This window comes from Tenrec ecaudatus, chromosome 18 (genome assembly GCF_050624435.1).
Source record: "Tenrec ecaudatus isolate mTenEca1 chromosome 18, mTenEca1.hap1, whole genome shotgun sequence".
Lineage (NCBI taxonomy): Eukaryota > Metazoa > Chordata > Mammalia > Afrosoricida > Tenrecidae > Tenrec > Tenrec ecaudatus.
The window spans coordinates 22,144,929-22,171,583 of NC_134547.1; the positions used below are offsets into that span (position 1 = coordinate 22,144,929).

At 57.3% G+C, this 26,655-nt stretch overlaps 4 protein-coding genes across 5 annotated transcripts in view; 3 read left to right on the plus strand and 1 right to left on the minus strand.

Annotated features, from left to right (window-relative positions):
• Positions 1–5,911, plus strand: part of WDR62 (WD repeat domain 62) — a 42,092-nt gene extending 36,181 nt beyond the window's left edge. Inside the window, exons 22-32 of one of the 2 annotated variants that reach the window (XM_075536596.1) lie at positions 1,474–1,692; positions 2,056–2,180; positions 2,448–2,551; positions 2,795–2,905; positions 3,145–3,279; positions 3,520–3,634; positions 3,734–3,857; positions 3,946–4,006; positions 4,106–4,714; positions 5,335–5,480; positions 5,562–5,911. In XM_075536596.1, the coding sequence (XP_075392711.1) occupies positions 1,474–1,692; positions 2,056–2,180; positions 2,448–2,551; positions 2,795–2,905; positions 3,145–3,279; positions 3,520–3,634; positions 3,734–3,857; positions 3,946–4,006; positions 4,106–4,714; positions 5,335–5,480; positions 5,562–5,834 (2,022 nt within the window). In that variant the 3' untranslated portion in view covers positions 5,835–5,911. The remainder of the gene's footprint in view (positions 1–1,473; positions 1,693–2,055; positions 2,181–2,447; positions 2,552–2,794; positions 2,906–3,144; positions 3,280–3,519; positions 3,635–3,733; positions 3,858–3,945; positions 4,007–4,105; positions 4,715–5,334; positions 5,481–5,561) is intronic. The other variant, XM_075536597.1, reaches the window with a different exon arrangement.
• Positions 5,912–10,911: 5,000 nt separating this feature from the next.
• On the plus strand, positions 10,912–12,888 carry OVOL3 (ovo like zinc finger 3). Its single transcript, XM_075536339.1, has 4 exons — positions 10,912–11,005; positions 11,086–11,162; positions 12,003–12,204; positions 12,680–12,888. Exons 1-4 carry the CDS (start codon positions 10,912–10,914, stop codon positions 12,886–12,888), a joined length of 582 nt encoding a protein of 193 aa, XP_075392454.1.
• Positions 12,846–14,287, minus strand: POLR2I (RNA polymerase II subunit I). Its single transcript, XM_075536340.1, has 6 exons — positions 13,972–14,287; positions 13,835–13,889; positions 13,577–13,650; positions 13,410–13,484; positions 13,279–13,330; positions 12,846–13,068 (listed from the first exon to the last, which is right to left on the minus strand). Exons 1-6 carry the CDS (start codon positions 14,028–14,030, stop codon positions 13,006–13,008), a joined length of 378 nt encoding a protein of 125 aa, XP_075392455.1. The 5' UTR covers positions 14,031–14,287; the 3' UTR covers positions 12,846–13,005.
• An 84-nt stretch (positions 14,288–14,371) lies between these two features.
• On the plus strand, positions 14,372–22,678 carry TBCB (tubulin folding cofactor B). The gene is made up of 6 exons (XM_075536337.1): positions 14,372–14,740; positions 15,056–15,199; positions 16,942–17,038; positions 17,664–17,855; positions 21,925–21,997; positions 22,136–22,678. The coding sequence occupies exons 1-6, from the start codon at positions 14,627–14,629 to the stop codon at positions 22,248–22,250; spliced, it is 735 nt and encodes a 244-aa protein (XP_075392452.1). The 5' UTR covers positions 14,372–14,626; the 3' UTR covers positions 22,251–22,678.
• The last annotated feature ends 3,977 nt before the right edge of the window (positions 22,679–26,655 follow it).

Here is a 26,655-nt window from a genome sequence, read left to right on the forward strand (position 1 = left end):
CCGGGGACAGCAGGCCCCCGTGGCTGCTGACCGCGAGGGACAACGTGGGAGCAGGGAGACTGGCTGTGTGGTAATCCAGGCAGGACAGGTGGTGGCGGCAGCTGGACCTCGGGGAAATGTGGTAGTTGGATCTCAGAGACCATGGCCCCTTGAGGGAAAGAGGCCAAGGTGACACCATGGTGGCCTGACAGTGACGGAGAGGCACGGCAGACCAAGGGCCCGTGGGTGAGGTCGGCAGCAGGATGCCGAGCCCGAGCTTCGAGGGTCTGTTTCCAGAACCATGTCAGACCTCGTCCCTTAGAAAAGACCACCCCACCACCCCTGCTTCCCGTGCAGGAGAAGCCTTGGGTGGGTGGTCACCATGATGCTGCCCCAGTCATCCGCACTCACACTCAAGTTAGCGTTTCAATGTCAGCTCCTCAAGGAAGGGCATCAGACATGCCCTCCCCTACAGCCCAGCTTAGGGCCGGGAGTGCACCCTAGGGCCCCCACCTCTGCATGCAGCGGGCCTCAAAAATGCAGCTAGCTTCAGTGGGGAGAGCAGCCCTCACCCCTGCAGGCTGTGTCCTTGTTTACTCTTGCTAACTCTGAAGTAGAGGGGCAGTGGGAAAGAGGAAGGCCCATGGCCAGATGGATGATGAACAGACAGACAGAGTGGCGGCCACACTGGGCTCAGACATGGGAGCAGTTGTGAGGATGGTCCCTATGACTCGATGGCACCTAGCAGCAACCAGCTCCACTGACCCTTGGTGGCAGGCGGGTTGCCGTGGAGATGCTAAGCCCAAGGTCAGCAGGTGGAACTCACCAGTCCCTCCGCAGCCGGGAGAAGAGGCTGGCTGCTTCCCCGTCTTAGAGGGGCGCTCTGAGTCAGTGGGCCCGATGGCAGTGGGTTTGGGTTTAACCCCCTGTTAAGGTGGAGGGGCTTCTCTGGCCCCCATTTTGTAGCTCAGGCCACCGAGGCCCAGAGAGAGAAGTACTTTGCCCTGGTCCCCAGCCAGGAGTTGGCACGTGGCTCCAAGGGAGGCGGGTGTGCTCCCCAGCCACGCTCGCTGATCACCGGCTCGAGCAGCAGGCGTGGTGGGAGGCAGGGCCAGGCAGGAGTGGGTGGAAGACGCAGAGGAGTGGCCGCCCCGGGGGTCATGCTGTTGAAATGTGTGACAAGTACCAGAGACAGAGGGGAGGGGAGAGAGATGGAAGACCATCCTGAGTTTGCAGTCAGCATAACGGGAAGGGGTGGCTGAGGGCGGGGGGGGGGGACACTGCACCAGCTGCTCCAGGCCCCTCCGAGAGAGGGCGTTATCGCATGTGCTGGCCTGGCTGCGGGGCCAGGTCTGGGCTGGAGCGAGACGTGGGAGCTGTTTGTCTGTCACGGGCCTGTAAAGCCCACGGACTGAGTGAGGCCTGAGCCGGGCCCTGGCCCTGCTGGAGGTGATGAGGGCTTGGCTGACTCCCTGACCGCCCAGTCTCCCTCAGCTAGGAGACGACGACGTGGCCGATGGTTCAACCTTCCATGCCAAGCGCAGCTACCAGCCCCACGGCCGCTGGGCAGAGCGGGCTGACCAGGAGCCCCTCAAGACTATCCTGGACGCGCGGGACCTGGACTGCTACTTCACCCCCATGAAGCCGGAGAGCTTGGGGGACTCGGTCCTGGATGTAGTGGAGCCACAGAACCTGGCGGGCCTGCTGGACGAGGTACGGGCGGGCGGGTGGGCGGCCTGGCCTGCAGCCCTGCATACTGCCCACCGAGGGCTGGAGGCTCCGTGTGGGGCGCAGAGAGGACTACAGGCAATGGTGGGAGGGCAGGAGCCCAGCACGACAGGGAGCTTTGGGAAAATCTGGGAGTCAGTTGGGAGTAGATAGCCTGGCCCCTGGTTTGGGAGCCCCACTCACTGCTGATTTGTAACTCAGGGTGGGAACTGGAGGGCCGGGGGTTACAAGATGAGCTTGTGGCACAACCACCTGGCACAGGCCCTGGTCCACAGTGATGGTCACTGTCTCGGGCACTCACCTGGAAGCCCTGGCAGCTCAGAGTGGCCATGCTTTCTTCACTGACAGTCCAAGAGTCCCCAGGAGAATGGCTGCGAGCGCCCTCCCTTCCTGCCCCTGGAGAGGGACGGTGAGGCCCGTGGACTCACCGTCTGCTCCCTGGAAGCGGCCGTGACGGTCACAGAGACAGACAGGTGGGTGGCTTTGTGCACCCAGGGGAGCCCCAGTAGGAGAGAGCGTCGGCTGGTAGGGGCCCCTGGGAGAACCGCTCTCTTGCCCCAGTGTGGTGAGGTGTGGCCAGGGCAGGAGCCCAGCCCCGTGGGCCCTGCTGCAGGCTCAGTTTGCCTCCTTCCCAGGAGCTAGGAGAGCTGAGGTGGGCAGCGCCCGGGACTTCTGAGGGGGTGACAGTTGTGTGCCAGCCAGTGAGGTGTTGTTTCTCTTTGTATCCCACCCTACTGCAGCAAGCGCTGCGGGAAAGAGGCCGACGGCGAGCCTGACGACCCACAAGATGACGCCTATCTCAGAATCTCCTCCCTGGGCTCCCAGGATCACAGCCTGCCTGAGGGTGAGTGAGGGTGGACAGGGCCCTGTGGTCACCCAGCCAGGCCCCGACCTGAGCACTGGGACAGCCTGGGTCGTCAACTGTCCCCTGGAGCTCAGGAAACATAGTGCCTACTACCACTACCGTTTTCCATTGTGGGGCCTCCACCCCTGCAAGTGGGGGTGCTGTTACCATCTCGGTACTCCAAATGGGGACCCGAGAAGCACCCAGCTACGGACCCGTGAGCGCCCTGCTCTGCTCCTCCAGACTCGGGGGCATCCGGGATGGACATGGAGGGCAGCAGTGCCAACATCACCGCCTCCCCTCCTCGGCTTGACCCAGGCCCTCGATGTAACGTGAGGCCGCCCCACACAGCAGGTGAACCCCACATGCATGGCGGAGGGTCGGGGGGCAACCCGCATTTCTAACCGCAGGCTTGGTGCACGTCAACCCCAGCTTGGCCTTCACCACTGAGCACCCCTACTTCTGGAAGCCCAGCCTGTCCTCAGGGTGTGGGGCAGGCGGGCCCAGCTCTCGCCACCGTCGAGAGTGGCATCTCCGTGACTCATGGAGTTGGCAGCTTCTCTCCTGTCCTCCCCTCCCTCCTCCACCCACAGGACGCCAGGGCATGGCAGAAGAGCTGTCCCTGCCCGAAGCGCCAGGCCTGCCCCACAGCTCCCTGCCCCAGACCCCCGAGCAGGAGAAGTTCCTCCGGCACCACTTCGAGACACTGGCCGACGGCCACCCTGAGGGTACGCCCTGCTCCTCTCTGGGCTCAGCCCAGGCGACACAGCGTGGGCATCCCTGGGGTCACGTGACTCCCCGGCAGACAAGTGAGGGTGGAAGGGCACACCTCTCTGCCTTCTGGACCCAGCTGCACGGTTCCCCACTGTCTGTCTGTGGCAGAGGGCTTCTGGGAGCCTGCCTGGTGGCCAGCGTGAGGCTTGGGCAGGCTGTTGGGAGGCTCTGATGGCCCCCTCGTCTTCCCCTAGAACTCTTCCACAGGCCCCTGAGAGACGTGAAGGCTTCGGAGGCTGAAGACTTCTTCCTGAATCCCCGGCTGAGCATCTCGGCCCAGTTCCTCTCACGCCTGCAGAAGACGCCCAGGTGGGTCTACGAAGCCCTTCTTGTTCCCCGAGGGGGGTGGGGGGGCTGCGTCTCCTAGCCACGCCCGGGGCTGGCTGAGCAAGCGTCCCTCCCCTGCAGGCTCTCTCCTCACAGGTTCACCCACACCTTTCCTCCCCGGCTGCCCCTGCGCCAGGAGGGCAGCCTACCTGGCACAGCATTCCTGAGAGCAGGTACCAGCTACACGTCCCCAGAGCAGACTAACGTGAGTATCGGATCGAATCGGGCTGCCCTCCTCCGGACAGGGCTGCTGGCCCGGAGGCCTCCTCCTCACCTCAGCCTTGTGCTTGCAGGTCCCCCCAGGGGAGGAGACGGAAGGGCTCCAAGAGACCCTGGAGGCCTGGCATCCTCTGAGTGAGTCACACAGCAGGGGCTCTTGGTGTCCAGCTGGGCAGTGCCCCCACCCCACCTGCCCGGAGTGTGAGACGACCGAGCTGTTTCCTTTCTTTACAGCCCTGTGCCCCTTGGGCCTGGGGCCCTGTGTCCCCGCCTCATCAGTGCTGCCCACAGACAAGAAGCCCCTATCGCCCTCTTCTGTACCTACCCCGGTCCTGGCTCAAGGTGTCTGCGTTCCCTGTACTCACTCGTACCTGGAAGCCACAGCCAGCTGCCCTGCCAAGATGTCGCACAGCCCTTCCCTCCGGGAACAGCCAAGTCCCCCCTCCACAGGGGAGCTGGCATCCCTGGGCCACGAGCTCCAGGGCCTCACCACTACAGTAGCACCCAGTGCTGGCAGCGAGTGCCAAGAGCACTCCTGGGGCAACCACGAGGCCCGTGCCAGCCTGAGACTGACCCTGTCCTCCAGCATCTGCGACAGGTTCCTGCTGCCCTCACCTCCACTGGAGACATCCACCCCACCCTGCGCTGCAGCCCCGGCAGCCAGCGTCCTGCCCCCCAGCCCTGTGAACATGTGTGCCCTCAGGCTTCAGGATGCCTCCTTTCTCCCCAGAATCCCTGCCCCTGAGCCCCTCGACCTTCCCCCTCACCCCAGTAGCTCCCAGCTTCCAGAGACCAGGCCGGGAATCCCTGGAACTCCTGCCTCCCTCCCGGAGTCCGCCCCTGGTGAGTTACCCCCTTCTCATCTACCTCCCCCGCCACCCGGACACTGTCCTCTAAGCTTGTATCATACACCACTCGGGCCACTTGTCCTGAACAAATGTGCCCTTGAACAGTCCAGTGAGGCAGCCCGGTGGTTACACGTCCATCAAGGTGCACAGCCTCCGGAACCCACCGGGCCAGTTCTGCCCTGCCCTCTGGAATGGGCTCGATGGCAGTGGGCCTGGGTTTTGTGCACGCTGGGCTTACTTCTAGGCCCTCCAGACATGGGGCGGACTAGGTGGTGAACAAGAGCCCCGAAGTGTGTGCCACCTTCCCCCCACCCCCGGGGTTGCTGTCTTTAGTTGGGGCTGACACCCAGACAAAAATCCGGCCAGAAAGGAGAGAAAGCGGAGGGCAACGAGGCTGCAGGCTGAGAGGTGGGGCAGTGGCTGCCGCCCTGTAACGGACCGTGTGAGAAAAGGCTTGGGGGATCGTGGACCTGAGGAGCCGAGCCCTACGGGAGCAGAGGGAGGGCTGGGGAGGGGCCTTGGAGCTGTGTGAGGTGCTCCAGGCAGAGGGAAGCTGGGGTCTTGCAGACCAGGTGGCATGTGGCGGCCCCTCACAGCCCCCTCTCTTTGCCCCAGAGGCGCTCAGCAGCCCTGGACCCTGGGAGGAGGGTGAAGTGTCAGCGGGAAGCCTGCCTCCAGCCTCCCTTGAGCTGAGCAGTGTGGGGCCCGTCGTGCACAGGCTGCAGACTGCCTTTCAAGAGGCCCTGGACCTCTACCTCGTGGTAAGCAGAGCCTGGAGGTCCGGACCTGGGCTGGGTGGGCCCGGCCTGGGTGGCCCCTGACAGTGCCGGCATCCCTCGCAGGTGGTCTCCAGTGGCCAGGTCAGCCCTGAGCAGCAGCAGGCCCAGACGGCACTGGCATCCACCTTCCTCTGGATCCAACAGCAGCTGGAGGCCAGCTGGCTCGGCGGGCCAGAGATGCCCCCCCCACAGGCCCTGCCCCTGGCCAGCCCAGCCTCCGCCTCCCCACCTACACTCTGCCCGCTGGCCAGCCCCCACCTGCAGGCCCTGCTGGAACACTACTCGGAGCTGTTGGTGCAGGCTGTGCGGAGGAGAGCAGGGGCAGGGGCGGACTGAGGGCTGGCAGTGCCCTGCCCCTGCAGCCCTGGCCCCTGATGAGATGATGTATTTTCCACAAATAAATGGACAGCTTAGGGGAACCGTCCCTGGTGGTGGATTCAGGGTGGGTGATGTGCCCAGGTCTGTCCCTATTCCAGGACTCCAGAGTGGCTAAGGTGGGACCAACTGCCCCAAGAAGTTGGGGGGCTGGAGCAACAACCCCAGGGCTGTGGCTCCCAAATTCCTGATCGCCGGCCCAGCGAGGGAATCATGGAGGGCCATTGGGGGCCTTACCCAGTGAAGTTCCGCTCTGTTCTAGGGAGGGGCTTGGCCCTACTTCCCCACCCCTAAGGCCTAAGAGCCCACAGAGACAAGTCATCACTGTGCCAGACCTCACCCAGCGGGTGACGCAATGCACCGTAGCACTGGCACAGGGCCCCTGCTGAATGCTACGTGACCCAGGTTATTGCTCTCCTCGCTGCATCAGGAGTAAATAGGGAAGACAGACAGGCTCGCCCACTGTGCTGTCTAGCCCACTGGAATAACCTCCTCAGAACTGTGCCTGAGACAAGATTCAGAACCTGCCAGCCGGGACCCAGTGCTCCTGGGCAAAGTAGGGTCCTCAGGACCACAAAAGCCCCCATTATTCCAAGTCCTATGAAAAAGAAGGCACCATTGTGGCCACAAGTACAGCCCTACCACAAGGCGTGCTTTGACCTAGACCCCCCCATGCCTCCAGTTCCATCAGAAACAGGTCCCAAAGAAACACAGTGTCTTGCTCATGGCCCCATCGAGCTGTGGGGGAAATCAACACGGTTAGGCGGAAAGACAGGAATGGGGAGAGGAAAGGGCAATAGGAGGAGCCACAAAGAGCAGAATCTTTCATGACAAGTCCAACAAAATTCACAAGAACTATTTCTTCTATAAAATGAAATCTCTTGGTATTTGACCTCTGTTAGTTGATTCTCAAGGCTCCTTCACTCTGCCTCGGGAAGCCCGGAGAGTCCAGAATGGTTGAGCCTCTGCTGGGAGGCTCTCCATCTTCAACCACCACCCCAGGTCAATCCTGAAGCCCCACTCCTAGTTTGGCCACTAAACACCTCCTTCTAAGACACTCCTGTGAGGCCTGAGTCTGGAGCTAAAGGGATCCTCAGTGTCCCACTCTCCCAACCTGCCGTCCTGCTGACCATCTATCTTGAAGGCCAGCTCATCGTCATCTCCTCGGTGCGCGCCCTCCTGTCTGTCTCCGTGATCTGCTGCCACATCTCAGAACTAGGAACTGTTCGTGTGGCTGTGGAGGTGGTTGGTCCCAAATCTGTGGGTCAGGCATCCACCTCGTGGCTTCTGCTGACTCAGAACGATGCAAGGCCGAGGAACTGGATTCGGCAGATGCGGCAAGAGGCTGCTGTCCCCCACGGCTGTGGGGGCTAGTGCCTCGGGTAACGGGCTGCTTGCTGGCCCGAGCACCAGGTCAGACGAAGCGGAGCCAGTTGCTGAATGTAAAGCAGGAACGTGAATTTTGTCAGAGCACTCATGCAGGGAAGCTGCAAAGGCTGCGTGGGCGTCACCTGTTACCTTTGAACCCCATTCTTTGAAGTTCTGCCCTCTGCTGGGCACAGGTGGCACACGTCCTTGAGGGGATCTCCCATACTGCAGGTGTGCCCTGAAGGAGGAAGGCAAGGGCGTACCTGCAATAAGGATAGTGACCTGAGTCACACCCAGACACATCCCACCCTAATCCTGCCTCATGTAGGGGACCATTCACTCCCCAAAGGGGCCATAACCCCCGGCAAAGTGGAGGAGCGTGATGGACCTGAAGCCACTGAGTCACAGCCCAGTCACAATCACGACCCAGGCCTTTCACCATCGTGGGTCCGTTTCATTTGTAGTAGCAGCCAATGGTCCAATCCTTGTGGTGGGCTATAAGCACCTTATTTGCATAGTCACCCCCAATCATTATTTAGGAACCATAAAAGACCATGGCTAGAAGGGCCATATTAATTAGATGCATTGAAGCTACCTTGTCCAAGAAAGGCCCCCCCAAAGGCAGGATGTGTTGTCTGGTACCTAGGACACCCTAGGGACCAACCTTGGACTTCTGACCTGTGTCATAAAACTTCATCTCCAAATGGCGAACACCTGTCTTCTAAAACCCAAACCCACTGCCATTCAGTCAAAGGCAACTTCACCGCGACGTGCCGGAGAGAGACCTGCTCTCCAAGGCTCTAACTCCAAAGCAGAAAGCCCGTCTTCCTGGGGAGCAGCTGGTGGGTATGACCTGCAGGCCAGTCTAGCCCAGGACACCACAGGGCTCCCCGGAAGGGAAGGTCACTGAGTGGTGCCCTCACAGCTGTAGCACTGGCTGTTGCAGCACCCAGCAGTTGTCCCGGGGCAAAGGCCACCACCAGGAAATGGGGGTGCAAATCCTTCTGCTCAGTCTCCGGCAACAGGAGCATAGACTAACTTTCCGTCCCTGTCCTGGACACGTTACAGCTCCAACAAAATTGTCTCCCTCTTCTTCATTCAGCCTTGGAAGGACCAGACTCTTTATGCAAACCGGTTAGTAGGGAAACTCCTGCTGGTGTGGAGGGACCCAGGGAAAAATGGTTGCTCACATTATCTCAGGACAGGCTGAACAAAGGGATCCTTCTGCACTGGTGGGGCAGGAAGAGGGACACTGCAAGGGCTGGGGCACGCCCCTGACGGCCTTGCTGGCGCGCCCACGGGAGCAAGCTCTGAGAAGGTTGCCCTGTGGAAAGCTATGCCCTCATGAAGCAAACAGCCAGCCCCTGGCTACCGCACATGGAGGGCATTGGGGGACTCAAAACCCTGACCTATGCCCCTTCCACCCTCCATGGCTGTGGAGTTCCCAAAGGGCCCCGGTGCCAGGCCACCTGCCTGAGCCTGGCAGGGCAGGCCACAGGAACACCCAGCACCCAATCTCTCCCCTGGCGTGTTTTCAGCAGCCCGCACCTAAGAAGAGATGGTGCAGGGTGGGCAGGGAGAACTGGGCACTGGAGAAGAGCAGCTGGCTCATAACCTGCGTGTACGCCGTTTCTTCCCAGTGCCTGCCTGCGTGCAAGGTCCTGCCCATGACTACGCTTTAGGACCTTGTGAAATCCAACCACCTTGGGGGCTGGCGCTGTTGGAGCGCCCCATTACAGATGGGCCAAGGAGGCTCAGCTGCTAGTCTAAGTGGCCTGCCCCTTAAGACTTCCTAACCACCCCAGACCACATGCCCACTTATTTTCCAGATGAAGAAACTGAGGCTCAGTGAGTAAAAGTGCCCAGGCCCTCCTGCTGAAGTAAAACGACAAGCCAAGCTTCTTGGGCAAGATGCCCGGGGCACTAGAGCCTGTGGCTTCCCAAGGGCACTCGGGGGATGAATAAATGACTATTCTTACACCACCACCAAGCCTTGGTAGAAACTATGCTCTCGGCCTGGAATACATCCTCCCGTGCCTCCACGCTTCAAGGCTCACCCCTGGGAAGCCACCCAGGACCCGGAGGTGGCCACTGTACATCTTGTCACTTCGAGCCTATGCCTGGCCCACAGCTGGAGTTCAGAAAATTTGTCAGGTGAATAAATGAAGCATGTTAATGGCATAGGGAAGGGTCCCAGGAACAACCAACTGGATGCACCGTTCTAAAGGGAAAACCTCACCACCCTGCACAACCTGAAGCTATCAAGATAATGGTCAATAACTGGACCTGTGGGTCACTGGAAGAACTTGGAGGCAGCACCGAGACCATGGGAGAGAGCGGAGGAACAGCACTGGAACTGTAAGGCAAAGTGGCGAACTGGCTTCTTGGTTCACAAAGGCTGAGGCCGGGGGGCAACATCACACGCTCAAGAGCCCGAGAAGCATAGCTGTGAAGAAAACCGCTATCCTTGCTGGTCTGTAACTCGATCGCTTCTCTAATAAACCTGCATACAGTTAAAAGATAAAATAAAAAAGCCTGGTGGAACTCAGAGTACAGTCCTGAGTGACCCTTCATGTAGGGACATGAACTCACCTCCATAGCTCACCCTTCAGTCCCATAGCACACAGGTCTCTAAGGGGGACGAACCCTTATAGATCCAGCATTTGTGCTCAGAAGGGGACAGGGTTAGTAAAGGAGAAAGTGAAGAAAGTGGAATCAGTGAGGCTACATTGTGGGGCTTGCAATCAACGATCAAGGATGTGAAATTGCTGAGTGGAAAACCGATTTGTTCAGTAAACTTCACCCCAACTCACAATCCAAAAGTTAAAAAAAAGGGGGGAGGTCCTATCACCTGGCTAGCCCATACATCTATTTCCTGCCCTAGAGTTGGTAGAAACAAGACCTGCTGCAACTTTTGGATATTTTTGGCTTCTGTGTCTGGACCCTGTGCCCGGCCAGAGTGCTGGGGCAGGGTCCTAGGACCCCCTACGGTTTCTGGACCACAGTAGGATAGGAGGGTGTGGGGGACCTCCAGGCAGCCAGTAGGTATTAGCAAGAGTTTGAGTGCCCACCACACCTGAACAATGCACTCAGGTTTCTGAAGACCAGAGCAGCCCAAGGCTGCACAGCCGGAAACCTGGCTCTGTCGGCCCCAGAGCTCCCGCCACACTGACCAGGGCAATCACTGCCACTCCCGCCACTCTGGCTTCCAGACAGCTGCTGTGATTTGAATAAACAGGCAGGCCGGCCTGCACACTCCCCGGCCGTTGGATGTCAGGTGGCCTCATTTGCCTGCCAAACACGCAGCCCCTCTGCCTTGCCAGTTACATGGGGTCAACGGGGGCTCCTAGAGGGCCCAGGCTCCTGGCCTCACCCTCCAAAAGCTGCTGAAGCCCCTTTTGTCCAGACGTCCTTGCCATCCTGGCCGGGAGGGGCAGCAAGGGCTGTCCTCAGACCACTGGGGCAGGAGGGGTAAAGGATGGGCCCCACCACAAGGTGAGGGGAGCCAGTTAAGTTGGCTTCCCGGCTTGTCACCGGATTTGCATAGGGAAGGAGGCTCTTCCATGCACCCCCCTCACCAGCAGGAGTAGCTGTCCAGGGCTGAGGTCCAGTAGCAGGTGGTGGCAGGAGCCCATGTGTGCTGGGAGCCAGCTCACCCTTCCTGGAGGCGATGCCCCGTGCCTTTCTGGTCAGGAGTCGGCGTCCACAGCCACCCAACTGGAGTCACCTGCCTGACCAGCTCCGGGGAGATGCCTATGTCCCAGGTGGGTCCCTCGCTGGGCCAGGGCGTGTGGGCCTGGGGCCATGCCCAGTCTCACGATCATGACCTGGCTTCTCTCCTCAGACTGCAGCAGCCTTGGAGGACCACCAGCACACCAGGCTTCCAGCTGTGGGGACTCCTGGGCAGCGGTGAGTCTGCAAGTGGCCCGTAGCACCCCGCTGCTTCACCCTCGGCTCACAGTGGGCCACCCTATGCTCTTAGGATTGATTGGGGCATGCCCTCTTGCCTTGGGGGCAGTGGTTCTCAACCTTCCTAATGCCGTGGCCCTAATGCAGTTCCTCATGTTGTGGTGACCCCCAGCCATCAAATTATTCTCGTTGCAACTTCATAACTCTAAGTTTGCTAGTTATGAATCATAACTATCTGAGATGCAGGATGTATTAGGCGACCTCTGTGAAAGGGCCATTCGTACCCCCCCCCAAAGGGTCGAGACCCTCAGGTTGAGAACCGCTGCCTCAGGGTCTTTCCACCCATGAGCCCCTCTGCCTTCCCGTTCTGAGTAGTGAGCACACACGGAGGTCTGAGGCCCCTTCCCAAGCACCATTTCCCCAGGGTTGGAGGCTGTGGACTGTTGTGCCCCGCGGGGCAGAAGAACGGGATTCAAGCCCAGTGACTGGCTTGTCAGAAGACCTGATGAGGGGGCAGGTGTGAGAGGGGGAGGGCTGTGTCAGCTGTGCGCATGCTAGAAAGAACGAGTCAATCCAGCACACCGGTGCCTGCCATCATGACACTGTTTATTGACTGGGTACTTAGCAGACAAACCCTCCCCACCCCCCCACCCCCGCCTTTCTTGAACGACACTCTAGTGAGGATAAGAGAGAACAAAGCGCAATGGCCAGGGGGGCGGGACAGTCCGGGAAGCCCTATAGGTGGCACTGCACACTAAGAGCCTCCCCAGACTGCCCTGATCTGTGGAGTACCGGAAAGGGTGGGGGCCAGGGGCAGCAGAGGGGCTGACCGGCATGTCCCTCCCCCGACAGCCCACACAGGGCACTATGACTCCGCCTCCCAGGGCCCCGCGGGCCCTTGGCTGTCCGCTGTGCCCCAAGGCTTTCCCGCTGCAGCGCATGCTGACGCGGCACCTCAAGTGCCACAGCCCGGCACGCCGCCACCTGTGTCACTACTGCAGCAAGGGCTTCCACGATGCCTTCGATCTCAAGCGCCACATGAGGACGCACACAGGTGAGCGGGCGCAAAGAAGGGCAGCAAAGCCCCAGGTGGGACGGACTCAAACGGAGGGGGAGTGCTGGGGGACACGGAGTTTCCAGAGTTGTCGTACACAGGGCACAGATACAGCCAACATGAGCTGTGGGACCCGGTATCCCACGAACGCCCAGCTGGTGGTGTAAGGAGGCCCCCAGGGCAGAGGCAGAGCTTGGCCTGAGGAGGGAGGGAAGTGTTGAGACTGCTAGCCATTGGCTTCAGATCCAGATTTCCAGGTAGGAGGGAGACCTGCCATGGGGCAGGGGCTGGGACACAGGTTTCTTCAGGTAGCAGGTGGGCGCAAAAAATAAAAAGCACTGCCACCAAGTCGATTCAGACTCATCTGAGAGGGTACTAAGAATATTTGGCCGCCTGACTTAGGTTAGCAAGGTGGGGCAGCTTGGAATTGGAGGCAGTTCCTGACTGTCCTGTCACCACCTGCCCCACTGGACAGGGATCCGGCCATTCCGCTGTGGTGCCTGTGGGAAAGCATTTACACAGCGCTGCTCGCTGGAGGCCCATCTGTCCAAGGTGCACGGGCAGCCGGCCAGCTACGCCTACCGCGAGCGCCGCGAGAAGCTGCACGTGTGTGAGGACTGCGGCTTCACCAGCTCGAGACCCGACGCCTATGCCCAGCACCTCGGCCTGCACCGCCTGGCATGAGCCAGTGCGCCTGCGGGCCGCTGCAACAGGGGCAAATAAATAAACACAAGAAACGTACTCACAGAAACCGGCTCTATTATCTAACACACGGGGAGGGGGTAGTGGAGGTGGCAAGGCTCACTCAGTCCAGCGGTGACCACAGTGTGGGGCTGTGCACACGTAGTAGAGTCGCATGGCGTCCTGGAGGGCGGGGTTCAGTTAGCACCCCACTGGGAAGTCCTCCCCCACGACCCTTCCCTCCTCCAAACGTCAGAAGCAGGGCCTTTCATACTGGGCAGAGGCGGGACCAGGGGGCTTGAGTTGAAAGGACAGGGTACCAACCCTGGTATCCCACCGGGGATGGAGGGGGGGAGGGGTGTGACGGGCAAGCCCTGGGCAGATGCCACTCACCTCGGCCCGGGCGCTGTGCGACTGGAAAAACACCGCCTCCTTGTGGCCGCACCTGGAGGCACAGGGATACCTTTCAGCGCCGGCGCCCTCCCCAGCCTCCACGCCCCATCCCAAGCCCGGCCCTCCCTCACTTCTGGCACGGGTGGTCCTCGGTCCGTGGCAGCGTCGGGTCCTGGGACACGTCGGCGATGATCTGGGTCAGTTCACTGTGCAAGCAGGGTGGGGGTCAGGCTCAGGTTCCCCAGCCTCCCAGCGACGCCGCTCCCGGCCCCCACGTGCGCCCCCGTGTGCCACTCACTCCACTTCGTGCGTGATCTTGTTGACGTAGATGCAGCTGTTGTCGGCCTCTTGCTGGTAGTCACAGTTGCGGCACTGGGGGGAGAGTGGCGGGGAGGGGGCGGTGACCGACGGCGGGCGGAAGCGAGGCCCCGTGCGTGCAGGTCCCCTCGGGATGGGCGAGGCCGGGGCATCGGCTTCCCGTGGGGGAGGGCCACCCGTGCGGGGGCGGGGCGGGGCGGGGAGCGGGGAGCGGGGCCGTCCGAGGGCTCGCACTAACCGCGTAAAGCAGGATGCGATTCTCTTTGTCTTCCTTGGGATACAGCATGTTGTTACTGCGCGGGGGGGGAGGTCAAAGTTCAGACCTGGGGCCGTTCCGGCTCCCTTCCCGTTACCATCCCCCCCCGCCGGCCTTACCATTCCTGACAGAACCGAATGCCCACGAAACCCGGCTCGTAAGTGCCATCCGGCTCCATAGTAACGCGCGCGCTGCCCGCCCCGCCCTTCTGCGCCGGCTCTGACGCGCTACGGGTCGCGGGAAGGCGCAGCCCCCGTGCCTTCGCCAAAAGGGGGCGGAGCCTCCCGAGCAAGCTCCCAGCGGAGGTTAATTAATTAATTACTTGCTTCGGCCTCTTGGCATACTAATTCCTCGGCCTCACATGCCCAGTGTATGGAACAGCATGCCTCCCAAAGCCGGCCCTACGACGTAACGCGCGGAGGAAGCCGTGGACTTGGCGCCAGGGGTGCACATGCGTCAAGCTAACCGGGAAGGGCGAGGAGCGCGCGGGCCAGTCCCCCCGCCGGGTTCCAGCCTCCGCCGGCCCAGGTCCTTCCAGGGTTGCGATTGGAGAAGAGCGAGCCGTGGAAGGCCTCCGGGATTGGCTGGGCCCACCCCCGAAAACGGCAGGGCGCTCTTCCGGGCGGCGGCGATTGGCTGAGCATCCTCGCGGGAGAGCGCGGATTGGCCAGACTGGCCAGGGGGCGGGGCTGACGGTCTGGAAGCGACGGCCTGCAGCTGCGGAGCCGGGGTGAGGCGGCTAAGCTGGGCTGGGAGCCCCGGGAGGCGCGAGAGATGGAGGTGACGGGGATCTCGGCGCCCACGGTGACTGTATTCATCAGCAGCACCCTCAACAGCTTCCGCTCTGAGAAGCGGTACAGTCGTAGCCTCACCATCGCGGAGTTCAAGGTGTGGCCGCGGGGGCGGGCCCGGCGGGGGCGGGGCACATGGCCTGGAGGGGTGGGACAAAGAGGCGATGGAGATGCGGGAAGTGTGCGAGGCCCACAGGTAACCTAAGGTTCCCGAAATGGGGAATCGGGCCGCTCCCGGGTCACTCAGAGTCACTGAGAGTCGGGGTGGGGCCGGGAAGAAGGCGACGTGACTGAGAATTGGAGCAGGAGGCCAGGTACCGGGAACCCGAAAGAACCCGGTGGAACCTGAGGGGTGGAGTACTAGGCCAGGACTTGGTCCAGGCCTGCCGTTAACACAGTCCCCGCCCCACAGTGTAAACTGGAGCTGGTGGTGGGCACCCCGGCGTCGTGCATGGAACTGGAGCTCTATGGCGCTGACGACAAGTTCTACAGCAAGCTGGACCAGGAAGACGCACTCTTGGGCTCCTACCCTGTGGACGATGGGTGTCGCATCCACGTGAGCCTATACCTGCTGGCCATTCACTTATTGAGCCAACGCATGCTTACTGCCCTAGAACCAAGATAGGCCCTGCCCCCTTGGAGCCCCAGGCCCACAGGGAGAGAGACAGGCTCATCACCAGGTAGCTACAGCCCCCAGTGAGCTGGGGGAACCCAGGAGCTCTGGGTGCCCAGAGAAAGTGCTGCCCCACCTGGAAGCTCTTAGGCCAGGAGGACTTCCTGGAGGGTGGATGTCTGAGCTGAGATGTGAGGACTGGGGACCTCTGGTAGAAGTGACAGGAAGGGCATGCCCCACGGAGGGAACAGAGTGGGAGGAGGATTAGGGGAGCATTGAGGTGGGAGCAGCTGGGATGCACTGGAGCACACTTATGTCAGTTCCCCATATCGCCTCTGTACTCACAATGCAAGCCAGCCAGCTGCACTGCTGTTCAGACATCCCAGCAGCCTCTGCCTCCGGGTTTTTGCCTGTGTTCTTCTTACCTCAGCCCAGGTGGTTCTTTTCTTTAAGTTTTATTGGCACATCACTGGCATCTAATTCAGTCGTTCGATCATACCCAGGAGAGTTGCACAATCGTGATCATACCGTTTCAGAGCACCCCACCCCCATGAGTAACTCACCTTTAAAATGAGTTGGGTAGGCTCTGTCAGTTGACGATGGTTCCTTTTTCTATCCCACCTCACTCACCCCTCCGTTCCACTCATCCTAGTGCCATTTTCCAAGCCAAGCACTGATAATATTTACCCTCTGGTTCTCCCCCGCCCCCAGCTTTACGTTAAGGGATTTTTGCCCCGAGTTCTGTGAGACTGAAGACACCTTCTGCCTTTTTCTCCTTAAACTCCTTGCTCTCATGTCAGTGCTGACTTTTAGGATCCCTGTAGGGCAGGAAATTCCTGCTGTGGGTTTCCCAGACTGTAAATCGTTATGGGAACAGGAAGCTTCATCTTTCACCCTCAGAGCAGCTGGTGTGTTTGATCCCCTGACCTTGTAGTTAGCAGCCCAATGCCTAACCGACTGTGCCACCTGAGCTCATGAATTTTCCCCTTGGACTGCTGTACTGTCGATCTCCCCCCCCCCCAACGACCTCTCCAACACCCACACACCAGAGTAGATCCCCAGCACTTGGAACAGCCCCCAATGGAAAGAAAACTCTGAAGCTTGGCTGATTGATGAGTTGAACCTGTCAATAAGCCTAGAAAGAAGCCCATTTTGGAGAAAGCAGCCTCAGGAGCAAATTCATGTTCCTGAAGGCCAGCTTAAGCGATCATTTTGACTTCAGTTGGCCTGACTCTGGGAACCAGTGTGCCCGAAGAATGGGTTCTTTTCTCTCTCGTATTTTGGATAACGATCGAGCCTCTGAAGAACCCTGTTGGTGCAGTGGATTCAACAGCAGTCACAAAGCTGGTGATTCCAGCCCACCAGCCTCTCAGAGAGAGAGAGACATGAAACTGTCTGCTTCCATCAAGAGTGACAGTCTTGGAAAGCAGAGGGAGCCGTTCTGCGCTGTCCCCTCAGGTTGCTCTGAGTTCTGGCCGCTTGGCGGCGATGGATGACGAGTTGGGCATCTGTGTTGTGCCAGGGACATAGCTCTGAGCCGAGTCTGAAGAGCCCCTGTTGCCTGTGTGGAATAGATGTGGGCGAGTTCATAAGCCCGTGGGAAACGTGGCAGTGAGGGCCCTGCAGGAGTTGCTCCCCGAGTTGCAAGACCTCATCCCCAGTGACCTCTCCTCCCTTCACCACAGGTCATCGACCACAGCGGGGCCCGCCTTGGGGAGTATGAGGATGTGTCCAAGGTGGAGAAATACAAGATCTCACAAGAAGCCTATGACCAGAGACAAGGTACAGGGTGCAGGGGGAAGGGTGGGGTTTGTGGAGACCAGAGGGCATGTGGTCATGTGGCTGTATGGGAGCAGACTAGCATGTTGGGAAGGTTAGTGATTGGATAGCTGAGGCAGACGGGCATGGGAGGATGGGTGGGGTGGGATTTGGGGACAGGGATGAACTGATGGGGGTCTCAGGGAGGAGGCTTGCGTAGACTGAGCACACGATGCTAATGTTGCCATTGGGGTATGTTGGAGCATGAGAGAGCAGAGGAGGGGTGCGGCGGTCTAGGACCTGGGGGATGGCGTGTGGTGGATGGTAGGGTATGTGGAGCAGACAGGTAACCAGTGTTGGCATGCGGGGACAGATCACGTGTATGGGGAGTAGCTGGGACAGTGGGATTCAGAGGCTAGATGAAGGGCGCTTCAAGACAGGAGGGGCAGTTGTCACCCCTCAGCCCTTTGGAATCCATGTTCTGGGAAGGAATCCCAGGTCGGCCTGGGGCAATGGCGGGAGCACTAGGCAAGCTCTCTGACCCTTGAATTGAAGAGTTTCATTAGGAATGGGTGGGCCAGGATGTCATTAGGCCACAGTGCCGGAGCCAGGGACCATGTCTAACCCCCTCTCCCCTTCCCTGCCGCAGACTCTGTCCGTTCCTTCCTGAAGCGCAGCAAACTGGGCCGCTACAATGAAGAGGAGCGGGCCCAGCGGGAGGCCGAGGCCACCCAGAGCCTGGAAGAGGAGAGGCTCCAGGCTGATGCCATCAGTGTGGGCAGCCGCTGTGAGGTGCGGGCGCCCAGCCAGCCCTCTCGCCGGGGCACGGTCATGTATGTCGGTACGTGACCCCACGGGCCCAAGGTAGAGACGGGATGCCACCCATGCATTCGTTCCAAAGACACACTGTGCCCTGTCCTGAAAGGCCCCAGCTTTCAAGGCGATCCGGGTCCAGATGGCAGGGCCAGCCTAGAATGTTCAGGACAGAGACGGGAGGCACAGGCAGAGTGGTTTGGGGAGGGGGTGACAAGCAGAGGGTGCAGGTCTGGGTGGGGAACCTGAGGCTCATTGGATCAGAACTTTGATGAGGAGAGAGCACAGCACACAGCTATCAGAGCTGGGATGGAGCCAGCACGGCCAGAGGGGAGGGACACCCAGTGGATGTGTGAAAGGAGAGCAAGTTGGAGCCCTGGTGACATAGTAGTTACACATTGGCCTGCGGTCCTCAAGGTCAGCCATGTGGGAAACCACCAGCCACTCCTGGAGCCAAGGCCAAGGCTTGCTCACGCCCTTTCACAGCTACTGTTTCAGAGACTCTCAGGAGCATCATCTCTGCCCTGCCCCCCAGGGTTGCTCTGAGTCGGCATCCACCCACTGGCAGGGAGTTTGATTTCTGTTTGTTTGTTTATCAGACCCTCCTGTGACTGCTCAGGCAGACTATCTAGTGGAGGTATTCTCTGAAGGAAAAGAAGTAGTAGACCAAAAGAAAGATAGGAAAGTGTGTTCCAATCAGAAGGAGTCACAAGTATGTGAGCTGGGAGGGAGGCAGGACCAAGGGTGGGGTGTTCGGTCCCAGGAAAGGAGGCCAGTGTGACTAGTGGGGGTGAGGGATGCAAGGGTTGAGATGGGTGACATGGGTAGGGCCAGACCATGAAGGGCCCTTCAGTCAGTGGGGGACCTTGTAGAATGTTGTTGGTTTGGGGGTTTTTTGTGGGAAGAACTTTATCGAGATACAATTCACAGATCACACAGCTCACGTAAAGTGTACAGTTCATTAATTTTTTTAGTATTTTTAAAAAACATTTTATTACTCATATAACTGATCACAATCCATACCTACATCAATTGTGTAAAGCACATCTGTACATGTACATTCACTGCCCTCATCATTTTCTAAGCATTTGCTCTTCACTTAAGCCCTTTGCATCAGGTCTTCTTTTTTTTCCCCCTCCCTCTCCGCTCCCCCCTCCCTCATGAGCCTTTGATAATTTATAAATTATCATTTTGTCATATCTTGCCCTGTCCCGCGTCTCCCTTCACCAACTTTTCTGTTGTCTGTTCCCCAGGGAGGAGGTCACATGTAGATCCAATTTTTAGTATTTTCATAGAATGGTGTACCCAGCCTCACAATCAGTTTACAAACACTTTTTAATCACCCCCAAAATAAGCTCTGGACACATCAGCTGTTACTTCCTACTTGCCCCCCCCCCAACCCCCATCAACCAGAAACCCAAACCAAACCCACTGCCACCAGGTTGGTGCCACCTCATGTACATCTTTACGGGAGCAGGTAGCTTCGTAAACTACGTTTGAACTCTCCACCTTGATAAGTTAGCATTGCTCACCCAACAGCACCACTAGGCCTCCTGCCAACTCTCTCAATGCTAGGAAGTCACTAGTCTGCTTTCTGTCTCGAGGGGCGTGCCTGTTCTAGTCATGTCATACGGATGGAGCACCATACATGACGGGACGTGGCCTTTTGTGACGAACTCCCGTCATTCAGTGTGCCGTTTTCAAGGTTCTTGCATGTTGTAATACCTGTCAGTGCTCAGAGCCGAGTCGCGTCCCATTGAATCGATGGGCCACATTTTCAGGCCTCAGTTGGTGGCCCTTTGGGTGGTTCCTGTCGGGGGCTCAGATGACTCCGGCGGCTGTGAGTGTGCGCTCTGTGCCCCCCAAAATGAGAAAGGTAGAGTGAGTTACTGTCCATGGACTCAGCAGCTCCAGCCCACCAGCCGTTCATTCCTCAGCGGAGAGGGAGAGCAAAGGCTGTCACCCGTCCCCTCCTGTCAAGTTGTGTAGCCTTGGCACCTTGAGGGAGCAGCTCTCCTGCAGGGCTGCCATGGACTCTCCCTGGCGGGGGCTTTTTATTAAGAAGCTAAATCCTTGTGTCACACGGTAACCCTCTGACCTTGTTTTCTGAAGCAGTGGTCCCACTCTGCATTCCCCCAGCACCGGAGGTGGCCGCTATTGTCCTCATTGGCTCTCCAGACCTTCCAGCCATGCGATGGCTGCTGGCGAACCCTCTAGTGCAGGGGTGAAGTGCTGCACTCGACTGCCCAGGGATGGCAGGGTGAGCCCACCAGGGGCCGATGGGGCCTCGTTCTGTTTCCATCAAGATTCGCCCTGGAAACCCTGTGGGGCCGCTCTCTTCTGCCCTGGGGGGTCACTGTGGCGTAGTTGACTGCACACCGGGGGTTGGGTTTGGTTTGTTTGGGGCTATTTGGTGTGTAAGTTGTGAAGTGGTGACCCCTTGTGGTTTTGATTTCCATTACTCTCATGACTAAGGTTGTGCATCTTTTCATATGCTGGTGGATTATTTGTAGATTTTCTTTGGAGAAATGCTTACTCATATCCCTTACTTTAAATGGGATTATTTGTGTGTGTTTTTTAAACTGTTGATTTTTTTCTTTTTCATTTTACGAGGGGCTCATACAACTCTTTTTTTTTTCTTTTTTTTTAAACATTAGGGGCTCATACAACTCTTTATCACAATCCATACATATACATACATCAATTGTATAAAGCACATCTGTACATTCTTTGCCCTAATCATTTTCTTTTTTTTTTCCCTTTCATTTTTTACATTTTATTAGGGGCTCATACAACTCTTGTCACAAGCCATTCATATACATACATCAATTGTATAAAGCACATCCACACATTCCCTGCCCCAGCTCATACAACTCTTATCACAATCCATCCATCCATTGTGTCAGCACTTTTGTACATTTGTTACCATCATCATTCTCAAAACATATTCTTTCTACTTGAGCCCTTGGTATCAGCTTCTCATTTTTCCCCTCCCTTGGGATCATGATAGTGGGGGAAGGAAGCATTAACTAGAGGAAAGTTGTATGTTTCATCATTGCTACATTGCACCCTGACTGGCTCGTCTCCTCCCTGCAACCCTTCCATAAGGGAATGCCCAGTGGCCTACAGATGAGCTTTGGGTCCCCACCCCGCACTCCCCCTTATTCACAATATGATTTTTTGTTCTTTGATGCCTGCTACCTGGTCCCATCAACACCTCGTGATCACACAGGCTGGTGTGCTTCTTCCATGTGGGCTTTGTTGCTTCTGAGCTAGATGGCCACTTGTTTATCTTCAAGCCTTTAAGACGCCAGATGCTATATCTTTTGATAGCCAGGCACCATCAGCTTTCTTCACCACATTTGCTTATGCACCCACTTTGTCTTCAGCGATTGTGTCGGGAAGGTGGGCATCATGGAATGCCATAAACTGTTGATTTCTACTAGTCCTTTGGACCTTCTGGATATGTCTCATCGGCTATTTCTCCCACTCTGGAGCTGCCTTCATTTTCCTGTAACGTCCATGAAGCCCCACGGTTAGGCTCGAGGAAGTCCAGTCTACCTGTATTTCCCGTTGCTTAGGGTCTTTGGTGTCCTAGCTCAGAAGCCATTGTCTCGTCCAAGGTCTTGAGCATCTGCTCCTTTGTTTTCTTCTGAGCGCTTTCTAGCTTTGGTTCTTTCTAGGCCTGTGGTGTGAGGTAGGAATCCATTGTCATTCTTTTGTGTAAATCTCATTCTTTTGCATCCTCAGTTGTTCCAGGATCATTTATTGAAGAGACTATTCTTTCATCACTGAATTGTGTTGGTGCCTTTGTCTAAAACCCTTTGAATGTAAATGCTGTGGATTTTATGCTGAGTGGGATGGACAACCTTTGGAAGATTAGGGGCAAGACAGTGGTCCCCCTTTCTCCCTTAGGACTTTACAAAGACCCCTCTGGCCGAGGATGTTCAGGAGATAAAGGGGGGTAGGGTGGGCACCGAGGCCATTGAAGAGGCTGGACACGGAAGTGCCCTGCGTGCTGGCAGAGGAAGTAGGAGCGGTGATTTCCCGAGACGGTCTGCATCTGGAAGTTTCACTCCGCTTTCTCTCCTGGGCAGGACTCACCGATTTCAAGCCTGGCTACTGGGTTGGTGTCCGCTATGACGAGCCACTAGGGAAAAATGATGGCAGGTAACAACCATTCCCACCCCAGCGTGCGTGTGTGTATGTGTACACCTGTGTTGTGTGCCGTGAGCCTGCCCATCCTAGCGTCAGGGGGTTAAAACCGTGTGAGGCTCGCTGACCGTTGCTCCCTCCACTGCCCCACAGCGTGAATGGGAAGCGCTACTTTGAGTGTCAGGCCAAGTACGGCGCCTTCGTGAAGCCATCATCTGTGACGGTGGGAGACTTCCCTGAGGAGGACTACGGGTTGGACGAGATGTGACCCCCAAGGAAGGTCACCTCTCAGCTCCAGCTCCTGACTCGCCTCCTTATCCTCTGTGTCCCGCCCCCCCCTCACCCCCCCACCCCAATGTTTGTGTCAAGAGCCCTTTTTCCCTGATCCCAATTCTATTTTATTTACTTTTCCCTGGCCCCCAGCTCTTAAGACACATGCATTAGATATGTGAACACTTGGGAAATGTTTAGAGAGGATTATGGGAGGAGGTGGGAGCAGCTAGGTAAGTGAGGGCAAAACGGGAGGCTGGGCGTTGTAGAGGGGGGCGGAGTGCTGCTCTGGCTCCCAGCTCGTAGCTGGAGGTCCAAACCAACAGTTGTTTGTCCTGCTATCAGTTCGTGTAATCTGCTGCTGCTGCTACAGAGAGGCCCCAGATAACAGTGGCTTCAACAAGATGAACGTTTATTCTTCTCTCATGTGAAGTCTCGTGTGATCATTAAGTGCCAATGGCGTGACGCCTCAGTGTCAGGGACCAGTCTCCTCCTCTTCCTCCTCCCAGGCCCCATTTCATCCATTCCTGCCACCGGAGGAAGGAAGAAGTGGGGTACCCTTTGCATTTAAGGGGTGTATTCAACATGGCCACGTGCCGCTGCGAAGGAGGCTAGGAAGTACAGTCCGTTTCTGGGTGACTACCTTACCTGGGGGCGGGGGGCGATATTCGGCTGTGAACAAGCATTTCTGCCGCCACCTTTGTGGGGGGGAGGGGGGAAGGCATTAAGAAAAAGAACTTGTCAAAGATAAAAGAAATGTCCAAACAACAGCAACTGCCGAAGCAGCACTGAATCATTCCGCGTGGCATTTATCGACGGGCAAGGGTTTCGGGCTATGAAGTGGACATGCAGCCTGGGGAGCGTGAAGGTGTCTGCATAGGCCATAATTCCGTCCTCCCTTAGCTCCGGGGGAGGAGGGGCACGGGGCTGTGACGGGTGACTATTGGGGGTCTTGCTTTACTGCTCCAGTTACGTCGTTGGAAGACCTGGAGGAGACGTGAGCGGGAACTGCCAGAGAGCACTGCCACACCCAAATGCCAGGGGGCGTTCAGAGGTTCTTGGAAAACTCCACTCGCCTTTTGTCCCATTTTTCCATGAGCTCTCGGAAGCCCCTTCTTAGAGCCGGAACAAGATGCACGGACTCTGATACTCACCACAATGGACATGGAGGCGTTCAGACACACTCTTAACATAAGCGACATACCCGAAACCCAGAGTCTAGAGATCGCGAGTGCAGAGATGGGGTCAGTGCACACATTCACATATGTACAGAGGAGCCACACATATACACGTGAATTGATTGAACTCCGACCGTCCCCCTTTCGCTGAATCCACTCACAAAGCCACAGGACGGCCTCTGGCCTCCACCCACCTGCAGCCACTGTCTTGAAATTCAGTAAGCGACTTAACGAAGGGAAAGATCTAGCAACTTTGGGCGGGAGGAGGAAAACCCCACTGGCAGGATGAATTTGGGGACAGGGATTTTTGTTTAGGATTTTGATTTTGTGGATAAGAAAACCTTTAAAGACATCTTACTCTGACACTAGATTCTCCGCCGTTTGACACTAAAGAGTCTTTAAAGCCTGTCTGGGAGGTGTTCTTCATACGGTGCTGACCCTGCCAGGCACGCTGCCTCTCACCCTGCCTCCTACGCTTGGACTTGGCTGCCCTGAATCGATCACCTCCTGGCCCCCAAGTCCATAACCTCGGGAGGGAGTGAAAAGAGGCTCTCCGGATTTCCTTCCACTGGGACATTAAATGAAGGAGCCCTGAAATTGTCATGGGTTAAGCATTGGGCTGCTAACTGCAAGGTCAGCAGTTCAAGCCCACCAGCCACTTGTTGGTGAGGCTGGCTGTTTGTAAAGTCTCAGAAATCCTAAGGGGCAGTTCTACTCTGTCCTATGACAGAGAGGTTGCCTGAAGGCCACTCATTGGCAGCCGATGGGCCCATGAAATCCTCCTGCCTCTTGTCCCCTCCCAAACTGCCCAGAATTTAACCCATTGAGGGCAATGTGAGCAATCCTGGATTTGATGAATCCCCAGGTCAGTGCAGCCTCCAAGTGATGAAATGTCCAACAGCCTTGCCCCACGTTCTTCAAGCTTCCGTTATACATCAGCTCATTGCTGGGACAGGCCCACAAACAACACACTACTATGCAGGAGTCTAAAGCACAAGTGAAAAGATAACTACTGAACCTTCCTGTTTCTAACTGGAAGTGTTTCTAACTGGTATTCCATTAGGGTGGGAAGTCATCAAGGAAGGGATCGTGGGGGACTCTGTTAGAAGAGGTGTAAGCCGTGCATAAGCACCCCTGGTGGTTCAGTGAGTTAAGTGCTAAGCTGTTTACCTAAAGGTCGGCTGCTGAAGCCCATAAGCACTGCTTGGGAGAAAGATTTACAGCCTCGGAATCCACTTGGTGAGCCCTGGCGGCGTAGTGGTCACATGTTGGCCTGCTATCTGAAAGGTCAGCAGTTTGAAACCACCAGCCGCGTCTCGGAAGAAAGGTGAGGCTTTCTACCCCTGTGAAGTTACAGTCTAGGAAACCCACAGGCAGTTCTACCCTGCCCTATACGGTCACAATGAGTCGGAATCCACTCGATCAATGGCAGTGGGTGTGGTTTTTGGTTTGGTGCTGAATACAAACATGCAGAATCCAGCTCTTCCCCGGGAGCTAGGCTCCATCAGAGTTGATTCACGTGTTACTCACCAACAGGTTAGCTCCGTAGGTTGAGGAAGGTGTCCCGGTTTTGGTGGGGAAGAAGCATCAGATTCCACCTGTCGCAGACCAGCTGAGTGCACGTGTAAGTGCTGCCTGCTCTGGGTCCCTGCCCCATTCCTGTAAAGGGTGTGCTGATCGTGGTTCCTGCTGTGAACGCTTGTGGTGGGCACCAAGTCTGCCCATGCCCGGGGTCTGTGCCAGGCACATGGGGAAGTCCCTGCTCGGCTTGCCAGCCATGCTTACAAAAATTCTATACCACTCCTCTCTGTCCTGCGTTGCCCACATTAGACGCTCCCAGCCCAGCAAGCCCTGCCACCACCTGCCCTTTCCCCGGCCTACTCTTACTGGGCCCCGTCTGGGGCCACCCTCTCTACAGTTCATGCCCGAGCCAGCTGGCTTCCCATGTCTCCACACTCTCAGGTGGCCTAGCGGAGGCCGCAGCTGAATGTGGAGCTGCTGCCCCAGCAGGACTTAGTAGCTGGCGGGTTGGGCACTGTCGCCAACCTGGATCATTATTTCCTAGAGAGAGAACCTTTGTTTGCCACACTGGGCGGCAGGGGGGCGGGGGAGGGTTGGATCGCTTCCCCTGTGGGGCAAGAATGTGGCTTCCAACCCCACAGAGAGCACTGCTGGGCAGGTGCAGGTGCACGCGCCCCCACCCCCTACCCCTAGGCTCCCTAACGGGTGGGGACCACACCTGGGCCAAGTAAAAGAGGTGAAATTACCTCATTTTGTGCCCCTGAACTGGCTTGACCACCTCACCTTTTTTCAACTCGGCACTCCCATCTTACAGGGGAAAGACCCCTCCTTGTCTCTCTTCACAGCCTGGTCTTAAAAAAGAATAAACAAACCCACCACAGTGTTATGTATTTCCAAAGGAGAAAGGGTTTTTGTCCCTAACTCAGAGACCCTTTAGGACGGAGCAGAGATAACCCAGGGGGTGTCTGCGGTGGTAAATTTTTCCGGAGCGGAAAGCCTCGTCTTTTCCCCACAGAACGGCCAGGGGCTTCAAACTGCTCACCGTATCGATGACTGAATGCACAACTCCCCTCGATAGAGCACATAAACTTCAGATGGGGGATAGTAAAGCATGCATGCCATAGGGGAATTCTGCTACCGTAAAGCGAAAGGTTTTCACTGGAAGACATTTAACAGCCTCTCCGGGGGAACCAGGAGCCTTGGAGGCACAGTGGGGTGCGAGTTGGACTGGGGGTTCCAAAGTTGAGGTCTCCTACTCTGTCGAGATCTAGAGCCTTGGAAACGGGCAGCTCTACTCTGTCGTGACGAGTCGACGGACTAGCTGGCAGTGGGGTTGGCTGGCTTTAGCTTCACGGGAAACAGCGTTCTGAAGCTCAAAGTAGGGGACAAATTACAAAGGCCAAGACTGAGTTTAGCTGTAAATGGAGCTGAGTATGTTTTATGTCTAAAAGACCCCGGACAAAATTCAACGTGTACTAGAGAAGTATATTTGCATCAGACATTTTGCTAATGGCTACTGTCTGTAATGAATGAAGATAGCAAAATATAGTGAAATTAACACGAAAAACCAATCCGCCAAAGGGAAATTAGCAAAGAACGTGCAGTGCAGTGCATTGCTGGATATGGGCCTGCTAGTCATAGTCTGTAATTTCAGCAAGATGACGGAGTAGCATTATGCAAACGTGCGGTGCTTATGGCCCACAA